This window comes from Monodon monoceros, unplaced genomic scaffold (genome assembly GCF_005190385.1).
Source record: "Monodon monoceros isolate NGI ecotype Baffin Bay Population unplaced genomic scaffold, NGI_Narwhal_1 Super_Scaffold_2, whole genome shotgun sequence".
In the NCBI taxonomy this organism is placed as follows: Eukaryota; Metazoa; Chordata; class Mammalia; order Artiodactyla; family Monodontidae; genus Monodon; species Monodon monoceros.
In genome coordinates, this window is record NW_021703776.1 from 11,139,709 (window position 1) to 11,158,333 (window position 18,625).

General features: G+C 47.9%; 1 protein-coding gene across 2 annotated transcripts in view; it reads left to right on the forward strand.

Annotated features, from left to right (window-relative positions):
• GLI3 (GLI family zinc finger 3) overlaps positions 1-16,760 on the forward strand; it is a 284,602-nt gene extending 267,842 nt beyond the window's left edge. Inside the window, exons 11-15 of one of the 2 annotated variants that reach the window (XM_029233935.1) lie at positions 502-651; positions 2,105-2,269; positions 7,309-7,599; positions 12,028-12,355; positions 13,252-16,760. In XM_029233935.1, the coding sequence (XP_029089768.1) occupies positions 502-651; positions 2,105-2,269; positions 7,309-7,599; positions 12,028-12,355; positions 13,252-15,590 (3,273 nt within the window). In that variant the 3' untranslated portion in view covers positions 15,591-16,760. The remainder of the gene's footprint in view (positions 1-501; positions 652-2,104; positions 2,270-7,308; positions 7,600-12,027; positions 12,356-13,251) is intronic. The other variant, XM_029233936.1, reaches the window with a different exon arrangement.
• The last annotated feature ends 1,865 nt before the right edge of the window (positions 16,761-18,625 follow it).

Below are 18,625 nucleotides of genomic sequence, written 5' to 3' on the forward strand. Positions count from 1 at the left end.
TGTGTGTGTGTGTGTGTGTGTGTGTGTGTGTGTGTGTGTGTGTGTGTGTGTGCCCCTTCTGCAGTCTTGAGCCACAGCACTAACCCAAGGTGCTACCCAAGGCCTGGAGGGACTGAGAGCTGGAGGTCACCTCTGTGGTCAGTTCACCTTGACCCCGACTTGGCCGATGAAAGATAACGGAGGCCCAGAGAGGACGTGGGTGTCTCACCCCGTTTCTGCTCTTCTGATGCCCTAGAAGGACTTTTTCTGGGACACCAGGCTTCTTGCAAACCGGGTCACTCCTATAAGTTTGGAAGTATCCCTCCACAGTCAGTAAGAGCAAATTTACTTAAGAAACATCCTAAATATAGTAAAGGTATAGTAAAGGTTTGCAGTATAGTAAAGGTACCGTGGAGTCTTTAGGACTTAAGGTTGGGGGATTTGGGGCACTCCGTTCTTTTGCCTTCAGAAAAGAGTAGTACATTTCCATTTTATTTCTCTCTTTCTTTTTCCAAACTCCAGCATATAAATAACGACCATATCCATGGAGAAAAGAAGGAGTTCGTGTGCCGGTGGCTAGATTGCTCCAGAGAACAGAAACCCTTCAAAGCCCAGTACATGTTGGTAGTGCACATGCGCAGGCACACGGGGGAGAAGCCTCACAAATGCACTGTGAGTACCGAAGGGGCGGGGGCCAGCTGTCCACTTAGGGGAGTCTTGCACCTGTGGGTCCTTCCTTGTACTCCAAGGGCCGTGCGAGGTGATGAGTGGTGGGAGAAGAGGGTTGGAGTGCTGTTTGTGATAAACTCCTGGGGTTTTGAGAGGGGTTTCCGAAACGGAGGGGAGGTGAGAAATGGAGAAAGGATGCTGACAGCTTTGGGGGATGCTGGAAGGAATTGATCTAGACCCGCCCCGTCCAACATGGTGGCCATGAGACACATGTGCATTTGAGATGTGACTAGAGCAACCACAGAACTGATTTTTAAATTTTAACTTAAATTTTTAAATTTAAATAGCCCCACGTGGCTAACAGCAACTGAGTCAGACAGCCCAGCTCTGCAGAGTAGCAGGCAGGCAGGTGGCAGTGGGGACGTGCTGTCCGGCACTGCGAGTGAGCATCGGGCCACTGGGCCTGCCCTAGCACCAGTGCCTGTCACACCAGAGCCTTGGGGAGCACGGGGAGGGGCCAGTTTCAACTTGAAAAACTTAAGTTGACTTTTTAAAACTATAACCCTTATGGATTTAGAGTTTTTCCTCGCCCTCCTAGTCTGTCCCCATGGCCCAGTACAGACCTATGAGCGGTTGGGATTCCTGCGAGGCTAAGGCTTCTTTCACTAAGGTGCCCGCCAGGCAAGGCTCAGCCCTGGTACTTTACATCTTAAAGGCCCTTTACAAACAGGATCAAATTCCGTGCCTTTGTAGGCACACAAAGCCATATTAATGAACTTTGTGCTGAATCTGAAATCAGTGGGAATTCAAGGAGATCCCTGAGCAGATAATGAAACCCATTGTCCACATTGAGTGGCCTTTAAAAAAAAAAAAAAAAGTCCAGGATTTTTACTTAGCCCTGAAAACGCTTTCTCTCGAACGGCCCTGAGCCCCATCTGAATCCCAGTAAAGGCAGAGTTTACTGGACTTTTGTTCATTGGTTTTGAAAAGCTGCCAACCCTCCAAACGTCCCCGTCTTTTTTTTTTAATTGATTAATTAATTAATTTTTGGCTGCGTTGGCTTTTCGTTGCTGTGCGCAGGCTTTCTCTAGTTGTGGTGAGCAGGGGCTACTCTCCGGGGGCTACTCTTCGTTGCAGTGCGCGGGCTTCTCACTGCGGTGGCTTCTCTTGCTGCGGAGCACGGGCTCTAGGCGCGCAGGCTTCAGTAGTTGTGGCTCGCGGACTCTAGAGCGCAGGCTCAGTAGTTGTGGCGCACGGGCTTAGTTGCTCCACAGCATGTGGGATCTTCCCGGACCGGGGCTCGAACCCATGTCCCCTGCATCGGCAGGCGGACTCTTAACCACTGCGCCACCAGGGAAGTCCCCCAAACGTCCCTGTCTTTCAAACACGCGGAGCGAGTGGGATACATCAGCCGTCATCGTGTGGGATCATCCAGATTTACCTGTTTCCTCCTCAGTTTGAAGGTTGCACAAAGGCCTACTCGAGACTCGAAAACTTGAAAACACACTTGAGATCTCACACTGGAGAGAAACCATACGTCTGTGAGCACGAAGGTTGCAACAAGGCTTTCTCGAATGCCTCTGATCGCGCCAAGCACCAGAACAGGACACATTCCAATGAGGTAAGGCCCCTCCAGGAGACACGTGTTGGGTCCAGAGCTTGTGGTGGAAATAAAAAATCCTCTGGGGAATGTACTTGGAAACGCAAGCCTGTTCCGTTGTATTTGCTTCTGGCCACTCCCAGCACGAGTGGGTTTGGGGCCCCAAAGGTAGGGCTGAAACCTGGGCCCGGATGGGAGAGACGTGCAGGGTGAAGGGGGAACGAGTTTCACGTTGTTCGGTACTGCCACCTACTGGTCAGACATCAGGAGCATTTAACTTGGAATTCCATCCACTCGCTCTGCCTGGGGAATGCGTTCAAAGGACGACCCTGTAAGCACCAAGGAGAGATTCAGAAGCAAGGTGTTGACAGCCAACAGCTTACTGCTAAGACAGCCACTTTTATTTGCTTTCTCCAGGTGCTGTCTTCAAAGGCACTTATATCAAAAAAGACTTTTGCAGAGTAACCCACCTTGGCTAAATAGGACTTCCAGACATTCTAAATTCCAAAGGATCTTGGAAGCTAGAAACCCAGAATGGTTTCTAGTCAGTTATTTAAGATAATATATTGAGTAAAGCTTCATGGTCGTAGTTGGTTCCTGTTGTGTTGTTGTTATTTTTAGGTATTTATCCCCCCAAATTTCAGAGAATCATAAGAACGAACGAAAATGATTTCCAATTCATTTTGTTTACATTTTAATGCACGTCTGCCTGCAGACCTCCAATTTCTCCTTGAAGATCTAGCTTAGATTCTTCCTCCTCTGTGACGTCTTCTCTTGAATGTACCAGAGATTAACACAAAGGCTCCCCACGTTTGTGGTAGAAATAGGCTAGCTACCCAGAATTTGTTCCCATGAGATGTAGTTCTGCCCCACAAAGTAGGTCATCAGTTTGCTTGAAACTGTGTGAGAGGAGCATTTTGACCATGGCATGACTCTCATCTGACCCCACAAGGTGCCAGTCAGGCCCATTCTTGATCTTCCAGATGGAGAGCTGGGAGAGGGAGTTTGGTAAAAGTGGACCATTCAGCTCACTGGCCATTGGCTTGAAGGCGGCAGAGATGGTCCTCACCAAGTTTCCTTTCAGCCGAACTGACAGAGCAAAAACATCTCTAAGAGGATTAGCCACACTAAAAAAAAGCACACTCACACATAAACTCACACACATGAGTTCACTTATACAGACGCTTTCTGAATGGTTCATAGTAGAATAAGGAAGCCTGAGCCCTTTAGGATCTCATTATTGATCCAGTGTTTGCAGATGTTTTAGAGGAGATGCCACATCTCCATCTCTTACGTCAAAAATGCTTTACAGTGTGCGAAAGTTGCGGTGTAATCCGCTGTACTTGTTTTGTACCAACTTCTAGGGGGTCTAGAATAGGCAGATCCATAGAGACAGAAAGTAGATTGGCAGTTGCCCGGGGCTGGGCGAGGGGGAATAGGGGTGACTGCCAATACGTGCAGGGTTTCTTCTTGGAATAATGAAGATATTTTGGAATTTGATACTGGGGACGATTGCACAAGATTTTGTGAACGTACGAAATGCCACTGAATTGGCAGCTTAAAAGGGTTATTTTTATGGGATGTGAACTAAATCTCAATTTAAAATGTTTTAGGGGATTTGATTAACTTAGAATTTAATTAATATGTTTACATTTCATGTAAAGTACAATTATGACTAGAAACTTAGAGGGCATTCATTCCTGTAGATTCTCTCCTGTTAACTGTGGATCAATTTGGACACTGGGTATGTTAGGACTTTAGCAGTGCATACATATAAACATAGTTACAGAGCTTTTTATCTTGTTATGGACTTCAAATGTGTGCCCATGTCTCTTTGCTTTAATTAAGTGCATTATATTTAAACATGAATTCTTCTGTGCAATAAAAAGTGCAATGTTGTAGAGAGCTTAATATCCATCATGAGACTAAAACATACCTTGGTCAACAATATCTTTCACCAAGGTTGAGCAACTTACCTAAAATAAATTATTAACATTGGCCATAAACACATAAATATAATTTTATTCACAAACACGTAAATCATTTTTTCTCTATTCCACATAGAGAAATCCCTCGTCCTTGCGTATGAATGATGGACGGTTTCATATACACCAAAATTAAGTGTATCCAGGAAATCCAGACTTGCATCATCAAGCAATTGTAGACAAATCTAGATGTCTTCTTTCATTTCTTTGCTCTCTTATTTGTATCTTCGTTCTTTCACTGAACAAATATTGATAGCTAGTTATCTGCCGAGCACCTTGCTATTCTAGATGAGGCAAGCAGGGTGGAATAGAACAGGAAGGGAGCAATACCCATTCGGGTAATCTAGGTCTCCTCACCGCCCCCATGGCTGCCCTGCCCATTTAGGGTCACTGAACCATCGCAGTGGCCTCTGACCGGGCTCCCTACTCCAGAACAGGGAGCTCCCGTTCCTCCCAAAACCAGACGAAGCCAGTTTCCTGGAGCTCTGATTCGGTTGTATCTTCCTCTCCAGAAAGTTCCAGTGGCTCCGTTTTTCCTATAGGAAATGTTTAGACTCCTTAGGCTTGTATTTGCTCTCACTGGACCCAAGCCTTCCCTTTCACCATTCCCTTGACCTCTCACAATGGTGACCATGAATGGAACCTTCCAGACAGCCATGCCTGCATGCCTGAAGTGGTCCTGCTGCTGGACCTTTGCTCTGGATACTTTTTTTTTTTTTTTTTGCATCCTCTTGCCCTCATTTTTATCCTTCAGCATCTTGTTTGTCTTTCAGGACCCAACTATGACGCCTCTTCCTAATCAAATCTCTGTTTATTGAGCACTTATTATGTGCTCCACATCACATCGTGGTAAGCACCGTGTGCACATGGTCTGATTTAGCCCGTACCCTGACCCCATGAGCTGGGCGTTATACCCAGATACAGAAACTAAATTGATGCCTCCCATGATCATCCCAAGGATGATCTGTCCACATCTGTCCACATCCTTCTCTAGCATCCACACTTTGTACTGTAGGTAATTCATGCTGTCTTATTTTTCCTACCATATTTTATACCCCTTGAGATTTGATCCTGTCTTATAAAACTTTGTGCTCAGAGTCTTGCCTATAGTAGGGGCCATTAAATGTTTACCAAAAATTTTATTTGGATACATTCTACACAGTCAAGTAGAATAAGTATCCCCACTCTCACAAAGTACCTTTCAGTTCAGGGAGTCAAGAAGGCAATGACAGTACCAAAAGTTAGGTGTCCAGGACAGCAAATACGGGTAACTCAGAATCCTGGCAACATTTATCTTTCCCTACCATTAGATTGCATTTCAGTCATTCATCACAACAGAATTTGGGGGCCAAGAAACGTAACTGAGTTAATGTGTTTTCTTGTGAAGTTAAGTTTCCTGACCCTGTGTTCTTGGAGTTTTTTTGTAGGTGGCTATTGTATATGTCCACATGCAAGGGCACATGGGCACACATGTACTTGTATGTTCTGTTGGTCCTGGAAATGCAGGCGCTGATGAACATTCGAAGATTCATTCCACCTCTAGCTGTGTTCCCATTTCCGAGCTAACCCGTGATACGTACACGCAGATGTTCATGGGAAGAGTAGCTCTTCAGACGTGTAACACTGGCCTGGCTTTGTGTTCCCTCTCCCTACCCCATGCATTCCTGTCTGTCTGTTACAGCAGCAGAGTGAGCAAAGCACAGGGCCGAGGTCAGATGCCATACGGTAATAGCGCTAATCACAAGCGCCATTCTTCTGTCCCTAATGCATAGGATTTGATGTGCTCATTTCATTGTATATATATGCTGCAAATCACACAGGCTCCTGAGGAGAAGTAATTTGTAGTTAATGGGAATCAATTCTACCCAGAAGAATCGCAAATTTGGAGGTGAGGTCTCTCAAGATAATTTCTGGAATCTTTATTTCACTACTTTAGGACATTTCATCATTTTAGGTAGCTCTCAGTCTGTTCTTGGGCTTTTAGGGAAAAAGCATCATTCTATAAGACAGGGAATCTTTTTAATATAACTGTAATGGATGCGTTGTATTACGCGTGACTTTTATGACTATTGTTTCCCTAACAGCACATATTCTGGTATACACAGAGGTAAATATAGACTCATGTAAGTATCCTTGAATATATTAGATTTCAAGGGAAGTAAACGAAATCACAGTTCTGACGTTGGTCATGAATACAATGCCATGAGTTCTGTGATGCGAGTAAATACTCAGCTATAAGGGTCCATATCATTTTTTATGACTGTATCTGTAGGCTTGATCACCGGCCCACGTAGAAAAGAAAAGTAGCATGAACTAATTTCTAGATCTTAGTACTCGCGAGCAGAGCCTCATGCAGGAATCCTCGTCTCCAGGACGACATCCATCCGCCCTCATCGGTTTACGAGTAAGCATTCGTGGACACTCCGACAGGGCTTACGACTTCGGAGATCAGAAAGGTCCTGGATATTCTGAGCCCTGAACAACCCCCGCCGTTGTAATACAACCCAAAGGAAAGTAGTTTAGTGATATCTAACCCGGGAGAGGCTGCAGGCAATTTTTTTTTTTTTTTTTTTTACTGTGTCAATGTGTAAAGAGCTCATTTTCAAAGGAGGTAGAGTGATATTAGGTCTGAGAACCAGGACATTTGTAAGAAAGGTCTTCACACCAGCTCTCCCCAAAGCGTTCTTCTCATTAAAGGATGGGTGTCTTTTAGCCGCCTTCTGTTATCAGCAGCAGTATCATCACCACCATCCTCATCATCAAATTATCTCTTGAGCACCGCGTGACACCATGATACTTCTTCCTACTCGCAGGATAAATGCTTCCAAGAACATACGCGCAGTTTACACGTTCTCCGCTCACCCTGAGCACTCTCTAAAATAATAATGGATTCAAGCTGGATTCTTAAAGGTTTATTAAACCTTTGCACCATTTAGAGGGTTTTGAACACCTCACAGCCTTGTGATCGTGCTTTGAAAGAATTAAAAATAGAATGAGTAGCCACAAAAGACCGTCGGGCGGGGGAATAATCGCTTTGATAACAACCTATTCTTTCATCCTTGGGGCATTTGGCAGAAACCGTACGTGTGCAAAATCCCCGGCTGCACCAAGCGCTACACAGACCCCAGCTCCCTCCGGAAACACGTGAAGACCGTGCACGGCCCAGAGGCTCACGTCACCAAGAAGCAGCGTGGGGACGTGCATCCCAGGCCCCCGGCGCCACGAGATTCCGGCGGCCACTCACAGTCTAGGTCACCCGGCCGGCAGACTCAGGGAGCCCTCGGGGAGCAGAAGGACCTCAGCAACACTACCTCAAAGCGGGAAGAATGCCTCCAAGTGAAAACGGTCAAGGCGGAGAAGCCCATGGTATGTCATTCGCTTTCCTTCCGGTTTTCCCCAAAGTTCTCCCAGGTGTTTAAAGGGGCCAGGTAGGGCGCTGAGGGCAGGGGTGAGGGGCGGACTTCACTGCCCCGTTCTCACTGCATCCCACTGTTTGATTTCCGGAGGTCAGAGCTCCCTGAGCCGGATGGCCTACCCCAGGTTGATCTGCACGGCAGAGCTCAGCTCAGAAAAGAGTTCCAGGGTTTCCTAACTGGTTTTTGAAATCCATCTGGAAGCATCCCACCTTGCGGCAGGTCGACAGACACCACAGTGCACCTTTTCAGCAGGTCTCTAATGTAGAGAATCCTCCGTTCAGTCCTTCTGTAAACATATTTTCTGACTTTTTTGCCCTGGTGACCCCAAGATAAATAAGCCACGGCCCCTATTCTTTATGGGTCTGTAGTCCAGTGGGAAAGGGAGACCAAGAAACAAACACAACTCAGTGTGATGGGGCTTTAAGACAAGTCTGGGTCAGAGGGTTCGGAGCCAGTGCACTCGAGGACACGACGGGAAGGCAGAGGGCAGGTGGCCGCCAGGTTCAGCGCTCAGAGAGGCGAAGGACCGCATGCTGGAGAGCAGGACAGGGAGCGGCCAGGCCCCAGCCTTGGGGCCCCGGGGGAATGTGCCAGAGTAAAAAGAGGGGGAGGATATAAAGGGATCTTTTTAGGTTTTCTAAGTTGTTAGAAAAGACAACTCCAGTGCCAATCTAGAGAATGGTTGATAGACTTCGAGACCGTATCTGCGGTGGTGCCTGAACTGAGGAGGTGGAAAGCAAGGGAGGGATTTGAAAGATGTCATCAGCAAAAATCATATGGTTTGATGACAAATAGGAGACATGGATTAAGATACTGTTGCAGCTTCTTTCAAACTTCACTTGGTGATTTTGCCTTATGCCTGGGCCAGAATGAACTATCTAAAATTTTTCCAAAGACAACGAGAAAAATGAAGAAAGTAGCAATCAGAGGAGATTCAGTACATTTGTATTTGGCATAGGTATAATGCGGTCAGCTCTGCGCTTTGGGTTCTAGTCTGTCAATCTCGGGATATGGAAGAAACGTACTAGGTAGAAGTCCCAGGCTTAGACTTCCAGATGCATGGAAATGGCCAGACAGGCAGATTTCTACTCAGTTCAAAGAAGCATTTGCTTAAAATTAGAAAAGTCCAAGAATTGTATGGGCATCCTATGAATTCCTAAGTTATGTCACCATGTAGCGGTATGTCTGGGTGGGAATTAATGCACATAAAATTTCAGAATCGATAGAGTGGAATTTAATGAATTACTAAGTTTGTCTTTAAACTCTTACGAGTCTTAGAAAGTGACACTGAGTCTAGCCCAAAATCATGCAAATAATCTATCCAGATGTATCATTATTTCCCAGTGGGTAGCCCTACTTTGCTTTTAAAAAAACGCCTTAGTAAGAAGTTTATATACGTGTTATGACTGATCACTATACTTTTGAATTAATCAATTTGTAAACTGTGTTTTATGTACTTTTTTGGGGGGGGAGCATTTATCAATTTCCTAAAATAAAGTCCACCTATATAATAATTGTGCAAAAGATTCAACCGTTTATCCTCAAGTGTTTAATGAAACAAGGAAAGTGAATTTGTGGTCTCCTAGATTATGTCATTGAAAGACAATGATTTATGTTTTTAGGACATCCTAGGAACCCAGAATCCCTTGTACTTTTAATGTACATCCATATAGCAAAAAAAGTTTAAAAAAAAAGAAAGAAAAGAAAACTTATCTCTTTTCCAAACACCCATTCTTTAAAAAGAAAATTGGTAGAAATAAAAATTTACAGTGGGGCTTCCCTGGTGGCGCAGTGGTTGGGAGTCCGCCTGCCGATGCAGGGGACACGGCTTCATGCCCTGGTCCAGGAAGATCCCACGTGCTGCGGAGTGGCTGGGCCCGTGAGCCATGGCCGCTGAGCCTGCGCGTCCAGAGCCTGTGCTCCGCAACGGGAGAGGCCGCAACAGTGAGAGGCCCGCGTACCACACACACAAAAAAAATTTACAGTGATTTTGCTCAGTGACATCTGAGGTTCTCCAAGATGTGAAATATTTTATAAAATAATTAAATCATAGAAACAAAGGGCTGGAAAGAGTTCACAGAGACTGAGACTAGACCCCTTATATTACCGGTGTGGAAACTGAGGCTCAGTGAGGTTAATAAATTAGTCAAATTTCCACGGGAGACTATTTTATGAATATGTACACACACATGTAAATATAAGTAGATATCTTCATAGGCATTTACTAAGGTACAGATTTACATTTCTAATATCCTTTCTTCAAAAACTTGTCTTTGATTTGCTCATCATGCTATAAATTAAATTCTTTCTCCTTTTTTTCTTATTATTCCAACTTCTCTTCTGTGTAATGCTCCTAAATGTCTTCTTCTCACTTCCTAAGGACAGTGGGTAATAAGGTGAGGGAATTTTGGCTTCTCTGCTCTCTTTGTTTTGTTTTCATTTAACTTTTATTTGTTTCACTTTTCTTTCGTCTTTGTCCTTTGTGATATTTTTAGTAGTGGACGTTACTCAGATATGTTTCCAACATAGAAGTGATGTGTTTTGAACATTCAGCATGTGGAAATGTGGAGTTAGATGTTGAAATCCATCATTCTATTTGTCTAAGTTTTCATAATAAATCACACTGGGACCGACCAAGCAGATGTTCTCAAAGACTATTTAATTGTCATATTGACTAGTGTAAATTTATTCTTGGACCAGACGTGCACCACCTTCTTAGAGCAAGATCTGAATACACTTGTCGGCAATTTAATCTATACTGAAACGTCTGCGCTCCTTTACGCATTTTCTAATTGTAGGTGCATGTGAGCCTTCTTCCAGGCCCTGTGGAAGGGTGAGCCTGCATGTGTGTGTGTACATACACACAGATTCACATACACACACATGCTGATTTGACAATCCAAGCGTAAAAGACATCCAACGCCCTGGATGATCTAAGTTCTCTGCAAAGGAGCAGGTGGTCTGGCCCTTCAGGACACTGCAGAAGCAAAAACTTAAGACAGGCTTCATGCATTCATGATCACATTTGTGTATCTTATTTTTCTCTGCTTGGTTGCCCAGGACACGCTTAGTGTACCATGTGGTGCTCGCTTAGAAAGTGTTCATTTGCTTGGGTGTATGTACTGTGTTCTCAGAAAAACTGTTCCACGGAAAATGACTGTGTCCAGACCCCTTGCTGACAGCACTGTGGTTCCACCAGAGACCACAGCCGTCTATACTGGAGTGTGTGTAGTTATCTTTCCCTGCTCTTGGGCTGCTGTCAGGCTGTAGTTTTTAGGTAACACCGGAGAGGGTGCTACAGAAGAATGGAAGGGAGGCCGGTCTGGGAGTCTAGGTCATCACAATGTTCGCTTTGTGACTTTGGGCAGTCACTGAACTTCTCTGAACATCACTTTTCTTATCTCTGCCTAAAGGATTAGAGTGTTTATCCACCAGGGCACCACTGGAATTTTAGATGGGCCAGTTCCAGGTTGTGTGGACTGCTCAATGCAGGCCATTCTATAGAGGGCTCCCAAATGTGGAGACAGTGAGCTTTCCAGTCCCCACGGCCAGGGGCCCGTGGTGGGCGTTCTTTCCCTGAGAACCAGTGGACCAGATTAAGTTCCCATCGAGTTGCAGAACTGGCTTACCCAGTCCACTTGGTTGGGGTTAAGGAAACCGGGCCCAATTCTCCTAGTGCAATGCAGATCCTCTCTGGCTATAGCAGAAGCTAAGTGATTGAAGGTTTCCCTCTCACAACTGCTTTTACCTACACCCTGCTTGGAGTTCTACAAAGCAAGAAAATGTAGAAGGAAAGTAGAGAGGTTACAAGAGCCTGGAATAGTATAGAGCGGCTGGTTGGAGGGGAGTTAACATGTGCTCTTGGAACATATATTCCGAGGACTAAAGCGATTATAATAACAACTGCTAACGCTCTCCGAGCCAATTAATTACTGTCATCCAGGTCTTTTTGAACTTTGTGTGTTTTCAGGGCTTTACACCTCTTTCCCACAACAATCCCTAGGATAAATAAGTTGTCCCCATTTTCTGGATAAGCAAACTGACGTTTAGAGTGGCTAAGTAATTTGCCCAAAGGATAAAGTCATGGAGGTGGGGTGGGAACCAACAAGGAAGTGTGATGCAGAGCTGGCATTTGGGGCAGGGTTCCATGGCTGATACATCATATCCGGCACCCCCGCCGTCCATTCCCTCCGCTGCACGTCCGCCTGCGGTGCGGTCACTGAGGTTGAGGGAGGCCACCTCCACTCACCGGAACGTAGTTCTCCTCATCCCACCCACTGAGAATCCCGCAGGACTTGGTCTGCGTGATCTCTCGTCATCCGCTCCCTGGCCTTTATCATTCGGCTGACATTTCTTTCCTTTCCTCTTGACCGCACAGACATCTCAGCCAAGCCCTGGTGGTCAGTCTTCATGCAGCAGCCAGCAGTCCCCCATCAGCAACTATTCCAACAGTGGGCTCGAGCTTCCTGTAACCGATGGAGGTGGTATGGGCGACCTCAGTGCCATCGACGAAACCCCAATCATGGACTCGACCATTTCCACTGCAACCACAGCCCTCGCTTTGCAAGCCCGGAGGAACCCGGCAGGGACCAAATGGATGGAGCACGTCAAGCTAGAAAGACTCAAACAAGTGAATGGAATGCTTCCGCGACTGCATCCCATTCTACCCCCCAAAGCCCCTGCGGTCTCTCCTCTCATAGGAAACGGTGAGCTCTGGCCAGTCCTCGTGTCTGCGCAAGGTTTTCTGTTCTTTCAAGGGCAGCCGGAGCACTAAGCAGACCCGGGCCTTTGGTTTTGCATTTGCTTGTTTCCCCACCAGCCCTAAAATGATGCTGGAACCATAAATATTTGTTGCCTTTCTGGAGAGTCCATGTTTTAAAAGCAGGCAGTAAGAGGTTAATCCTGAAATGAAAAGTAAGACTGTGCATGACTCATATTCTGATGGTGAAATCATACCTCTTAGACCAGGGGAAGGAAATCCCAGCCGCAGAGGCATCCCGGGTTAGCACCTGTCTCTGGCTTTCATAGTCTGCAGCCAGGAGGTAAGCAGCCACTTTGACTGATGGCCCAGTTCAGAGAAAGGCAAGCCATCTTTGTCACCATCGGCCCCCAGTCCGTTTGTGTTTCTGAGATTACACTCGGTATATGCAGCATAACCCGAGGGTGAACCTCCCCCACCCACCTCCTCAGGTGCGCTACACCCGCATGGGATGTCATGGGGAAGCCCTGAGCTTACATATATGTTTTCTGCCCTGGTACTTCCTATAACTTGAGCACTGTATATACTTCCAGGGACCCTTCACTTGGCCCTTACACTGCACCAGTAAAGGAGCTTAACTCATCCAGGGAGTTGCTCCTGTTTTCTTTAAACCAGGCGTGGGCCATGTACAGCTCCCACCTGCTCTTGTAAATAAAGTTTTATTGGCACCCAGCCTCACCCACCCCTTTACTACTGTCCCCAGGCCCTTTGGTGCTGCAGGGCAGCGATGGGTAACCTTGGCCGAGGCCGCCCGGCCCCAGAAACCAAACAGAGTCACTGTTCGCCGACACCTGTGTTAAGTCATCCTGAAATGAACCCCTGTCTCCCCGGCTTTCTGTGCAGGCACGCAGCCCAGTACCAGCTGCAGTCTGGGCGGGCCCCCGCCCCTTCTCCCGAACAGAAGCGACCTTTCTGGGGTGGACATCACCATGTTGAACCTGCTCAACCGGAGAGACAGCAGCGCCAGCACCATCAGCTCCGCCTACCTGAGCAGCCGCCGCTCCTCCGGCATCTCGCCCTGCTTCTCCAGCCGCCGGTCCAGCGAGGCGTCCCAGGCCGAGGGGCGGCCCCAGAACGTGAGCGTGGCCGACTCCTACGACCCCATCTCCACCGACGCCTCGCGCAGGTCCAGCGAGGCCAGCCAGGGCGACGGCCTGCCCAGCCTGCTCAGCCTCACGCCTGCCCAGCAGTACCGCCTGAAGGCCAAGTACGCCGCTGCCACGGGCGGTCCGCCGCCCACCCCGCTGCCCAACATGGAGAGGATGAGCCTCAAGACCCGGATGGCCCTGCTGGGCGATGGCAGGGAGCCCACGGGGACCCTGCCTCCCGTACATCCTCCCCGGAGATGCAGCGACGGCGGCGCCCACGGGTACGGCCGGCGCCCGCTGCTGCCCCAGGATGCGCTGGGCAACGGCGTGAGAAGAGCCAGCGACCCGGTGCGGACGGCCTCCGAGAGCCTCTCCCTGCCCCGGGTGCAGCGGTTCAGCAGTCTTAACAGCTTCAACCCTCCGGTGTTGCCTCCATCCCTGGAGAAGCGTAATCTAGTGCTTCAGAACTACACGCGGCCAGACGGGGGCCAGTCCCGACACTTCCACGCGTCTCCCTGTCCCCCGAGCATTTCTGAGAACGTCACCCTGGAGTCCCTGGCCATGGACGCCGATGTGGGCCTGAACGATGAGGATCTCCTGCCCGACGACGTGGTGCAGTATTTAAATTCCCAGAACCCAGTCGGGTATGGACAGCACTTCCCGGGCACCGTCTCTGATGACAGCAAAGTCCCCCACGGGCCCGGCTTGGGGAGCGGGCCCGGCGACTTTGACCCACTTGGGTTGCCCGGCAGCCACGCCAGCCAGCAGTATCGCGGGCTGGAACCGCCCTGCACTGATGCCGGTAAATCCGACCTGCCCATTCAGTGGAACGAAGTCAGCTCAGGCAGCGCCGACTTGTCCTCCTCCAAGCTGAAATGCGGCCAGCGGTCCACAGCGCAGCACGCCCGCGCCTTCGGGTTGTACAGCCACGTGGGCGTCCACCCACAGAATCCCTTGAGGAGCGGGGCTGGCCCGGCTGGGGGGTATCCGACCCCCGGGGAGCACGGCGGCTCCTTCGGGGGCCCGGAGCACTTGGTGAGCCGCGGCGGCGGCGGCGGCGGCGGAGCTGCGGGCACCAACGGGAACGCCTTCCACGAACAGCCCTATAAGGCCCAGCAGTATGGGAACTGCCTGGCCCGGCAGCCCGGCTTGCTCGACGGGGCCTGCGGTGCCGGGATGCAGGCAGCAAAGCTGAAAAGCATCCCCGTGCAAGGGAGCGGGAGCCAGCCGGATTTTGGCCTGTCGGTGGCACCGAACGAGTCAGCTGGCAGCACGGTGAACGGCATGCCCAGCCCAGCCCCGGTGGGACAGGGGTACCTGGCGCATCAGCTCCTCAGTGACGGCATGCACCCCCAGGGGGCAGGCCGCCCCGGACAGCACATGCTGGGGCACGGTAGCGCTACCTCACATATCCACGTCTCTCAAGGGCCAGAAAGCGGCCTGCCAGGGCCTCCCAGCACCGGCATGCAGCCGTCGAGCCTGGCAGCCGTCAGGGGCTACCAGCCGTGTGCCAGCTACGGGGGCAGCCGGCGCCAGGCTGGGCCGAGGGGCGGCCTCGCTCTGCAGCCAGGACAGCTCAGTGACCCAAGTCAGACCTGCAGGGTGAATGGCATCAAGATGGAGATGCCAGGGCAGCCCCATCAGCTCTATTCGAATGTGCAGAGTTACTCTGGTCAGTTCTATGACCAAACCGTTGGCTTCGGTCAGCAAGACATGAAAACTGGGTCCTTCTCAGTGTCAGAAGCCAACTGCCTGCTCCAGGGGGCGAGCGCCGAAAACTCTGAATTACTCTCCCCAGGTGCTAACCAGGTGACGAGCACAGTGGACAGCCTCGACAGCCACGACCTGGAAGGGGTGCAGATTGATTTCGATGCTATCATAGATGACGCGGACCACGCCAGCCTGATGTCAGGAGCCCTGAGCCCAAGTATCATTCAGAACCTTTCTCATAGCTCGTCCCGCCTCACAACGCCACGCGCCGCCCTCCCGTTGCCAGCTCTGTCTCTGAGCACCACCAACATGGCAATCGGGGACATGAGTTCTCTGCTGACCTCCCTCGCGGAAGAAAGCAAATTCCTTGCAGTTATGCAGTAGGCATTAGGGGGGTAAAAAAAAAGACTGCCAAGAGACCTGAAACTTTAGGAGTTTAAAAGATTAAATTGACCCCTTTTTTTTTTTTGGCTGTTTCGTTTTTGTTTTTTTTAGTTCTGTATATGTTTTAGCAATCTCATCTCACCTAACTGGGATGTGTTTCAAGTATATTCCTTTTATGGAAAAGGACTCTGAAAAACCCTAAAGTATTCTAGGGAGAAACTGTCTTCCATTTCAGTTTTGAATCAGTATTGTTACACTCGAAACACCCTCTTTTTTTAAAAACTGTAAGCCTGCCCCCCTCCTTTTATTTTTTAGTAAACCTGTGTAAATGTGTGATGTGCATGTTCTTTCTTTCTTTTTGGAGAGAGGGCAAATGAAAGGATTTGACATGTTTCTCTGTTACTCCAAGGAAATAGGAACTGGTGTGCTTGTGACCAAGGGGTTACACTTCCAGCTTTTTTCCATTTTCCTTTACATGTGTTCAACGTTTGTTTTCGTGTTTTGTTTCTTTTGTTTTTTAATTCCCACACTGGGCACGAGAATCAGAACATGGAGAGTGAGTTTGGGAATCCATGGAGAGTGAGTTTGGGAATCTTTTGTGAGTGTACTGTATCAGAGGTCACAGGTTTTTGAGATGCTCCTTGCCCGCAGTTCGGTTCAGAGCATGCTTTAGACAGATACACACAGGTCGAAATTTGGGACTCTTGCACATGAAATGGTGTGCCCACCACTGGGGTTTAAAATTCTTCCTGTCTCTGCGTGAGCTCGGGGTGGGTACGTCTGTACGACAGTTCTCAGTTATCGACCTCGCCTCCTGTCTCTCTTTCTGTCCGTGAATGTTCAGTGCTCTTCCAGGGAGACGGGGAAGGGCGCTGGGTGACACTCAGACATATGCTGTTACTTTCATCTGTTCTGGTAAGAAGGTAGGTGGATTGCAGATTCAAGCTACCGTGGAGAATTTGTTTGGGGAATATTTGTGGGTTTGCGTGTTTGTTGATAGTTCCATCTCTTGCCCCATTTTCATAGATAACTGAGAATTGATGATATCTAGTTCTGAGTATATAGGTACTTAACCGCACAGCTGGCTATGTCATTAACATATGTTAATTCCACTATAGCGAAGGAGTATTTCTATTCTAAGTGCCCTATTTTAGGGGATTTATAAAACTTGGTTGTAAAAGAAAAAAGCTCACAGACAAAGATATTTGGAATAAATCGCTTCAGATATTTTTAGTATTTAAAAGCACTGGGGAAGAAGTTTTGTAGCTGCGTGGATAGCTTTTTTTTGTACCCTATCTATTAAACGATGCACCCGTTTAAGAAGTTGAGTGTTGCATGCAGTTTGTCCTTAATCTGGACTTTTTTGGATTAAAACATTTAAAGATTTAAAAAGTGCAGCTACTCCCCAGGTGCAGTTGCTACACATAAAAGACATACTATGTGTGCACAGAGTACGTGGATTATCCAGCTTTTTACTTTTAAAAATATGTAAGCTATGAAAATAAAACATCTACACCTCAGGCTACCTGCTGTATTCTGTCCCCTTGACCCTGGAGTTGGATTTTTCCAAAGTGACTCATGAGTCCATTATGTGGCTTTTTCCCTATTTATCCCTGCCATTTAAATGAGTATTAGACAAAATCAAATAAAAGTATTAAATAGAAAGGCTATTAGGAGCAGTCCATTTTTCTCATGTTTACGTTCTCTCATTTGGACCAAGAATCTCAGTGTGGAAGTAAAATTGCCCTTTGGGACTTTGGCTAAGACAGTCGGTTTGCTTTCAACTAAATGCAAGCAGAGAGATGCTGAGGTTCTCCGGCCATCCCCACCCCCTTCCCCGTGCAACACCTACATTTAAATCAAAGGAGGCATCCACTTCAGAACAGAGTCTAAAATCAAAAGACAAGTAGTGATCTGAGCTAGGAGAGTTGAGTCTCTACCACTTTTCAATGGAAAGATCAAGGCATTTTCTGTGTTCTTCAAACAGGTCATGATCTGGTTACAAAATCAGTAATCCATTCCATGAATCTTGTTTTTGCCATGAACTCAAAATCTCCAGGTCCTGGTCTGAGCTTGCATGCCCTTGTGGCTTAATCTAATCCCTGTTTTCCTTCTCCTCCATCTGAATCCTTTCCCCACTAGCATTCCTAGATGTGTCCTGCGTTTATCAATTGCCGTGATTTCCCATGTCACCTTTGCCACTACATGGAAGGATGGATGGAGCCTGGGATGAGCACGGTTGTCACCTTGTGCCTCTGTTTTTCCTTTGGTTTCTGGTGATTCTCCGGGTTACCCCCTATCTTTTTCTCTTCATACTTTGTTTTCTTTGCTCCCGCCTTCAGATTTGCAGGAGACACTCATGCTTCAGCTCAGTATTTGGCTTCTCTCGGTATGGAAATCTCAGAAAGATGGAGGAAAGGAGAGGTGGAAGAGGAAAGTGTATGTTTTCAATCTGTTGTGATAGTGTAAGGAAGATCTTCTGGGGCCACTTACAAGTGTCCCGTCTGGACATGGATCTCTGTAGACTTGGCATCTCCTGTGATGGAACCCATCCCCAGCCTCCAATCTTCTCTCCACTTCCCTGTCCCTTGCATTTAGGGAGATAACACCAACTCTCTGGGGTCCTGGCTACTTTTTAATGCAGGCTCATACACGGTACCGCCGTTTGGCATCCACGTTAAGCATGTCGAATCCATTTTGTTTTCTAAAGAACTAATTAGACTGTCCCTGCTCCTCACTCACTGGCTCACCCTCTTGAGCTGCAGAGTTTCGATTCTTGCGATGTATGTGCCTTATTTTATGTTAATGTCGTCGAAGCGAGGGACCACTTGGTGTTGCCCAGTCAGGGCTCAAGGCTGCGTGCTCCCCAGACGAGAGCACACGATTGTAGCAGAGTCTGAGCTGTCTTGTAACCTGGCTTCCCATGTTGTTTTGAACTGATAGGAGGATGTCCTCTTCTGACAAGTTACTGTTGTGTATCCTGCAAACGTGTAAGATAAAATACGAGTTCATTGTTTTCACCTTTTTTAGATTTT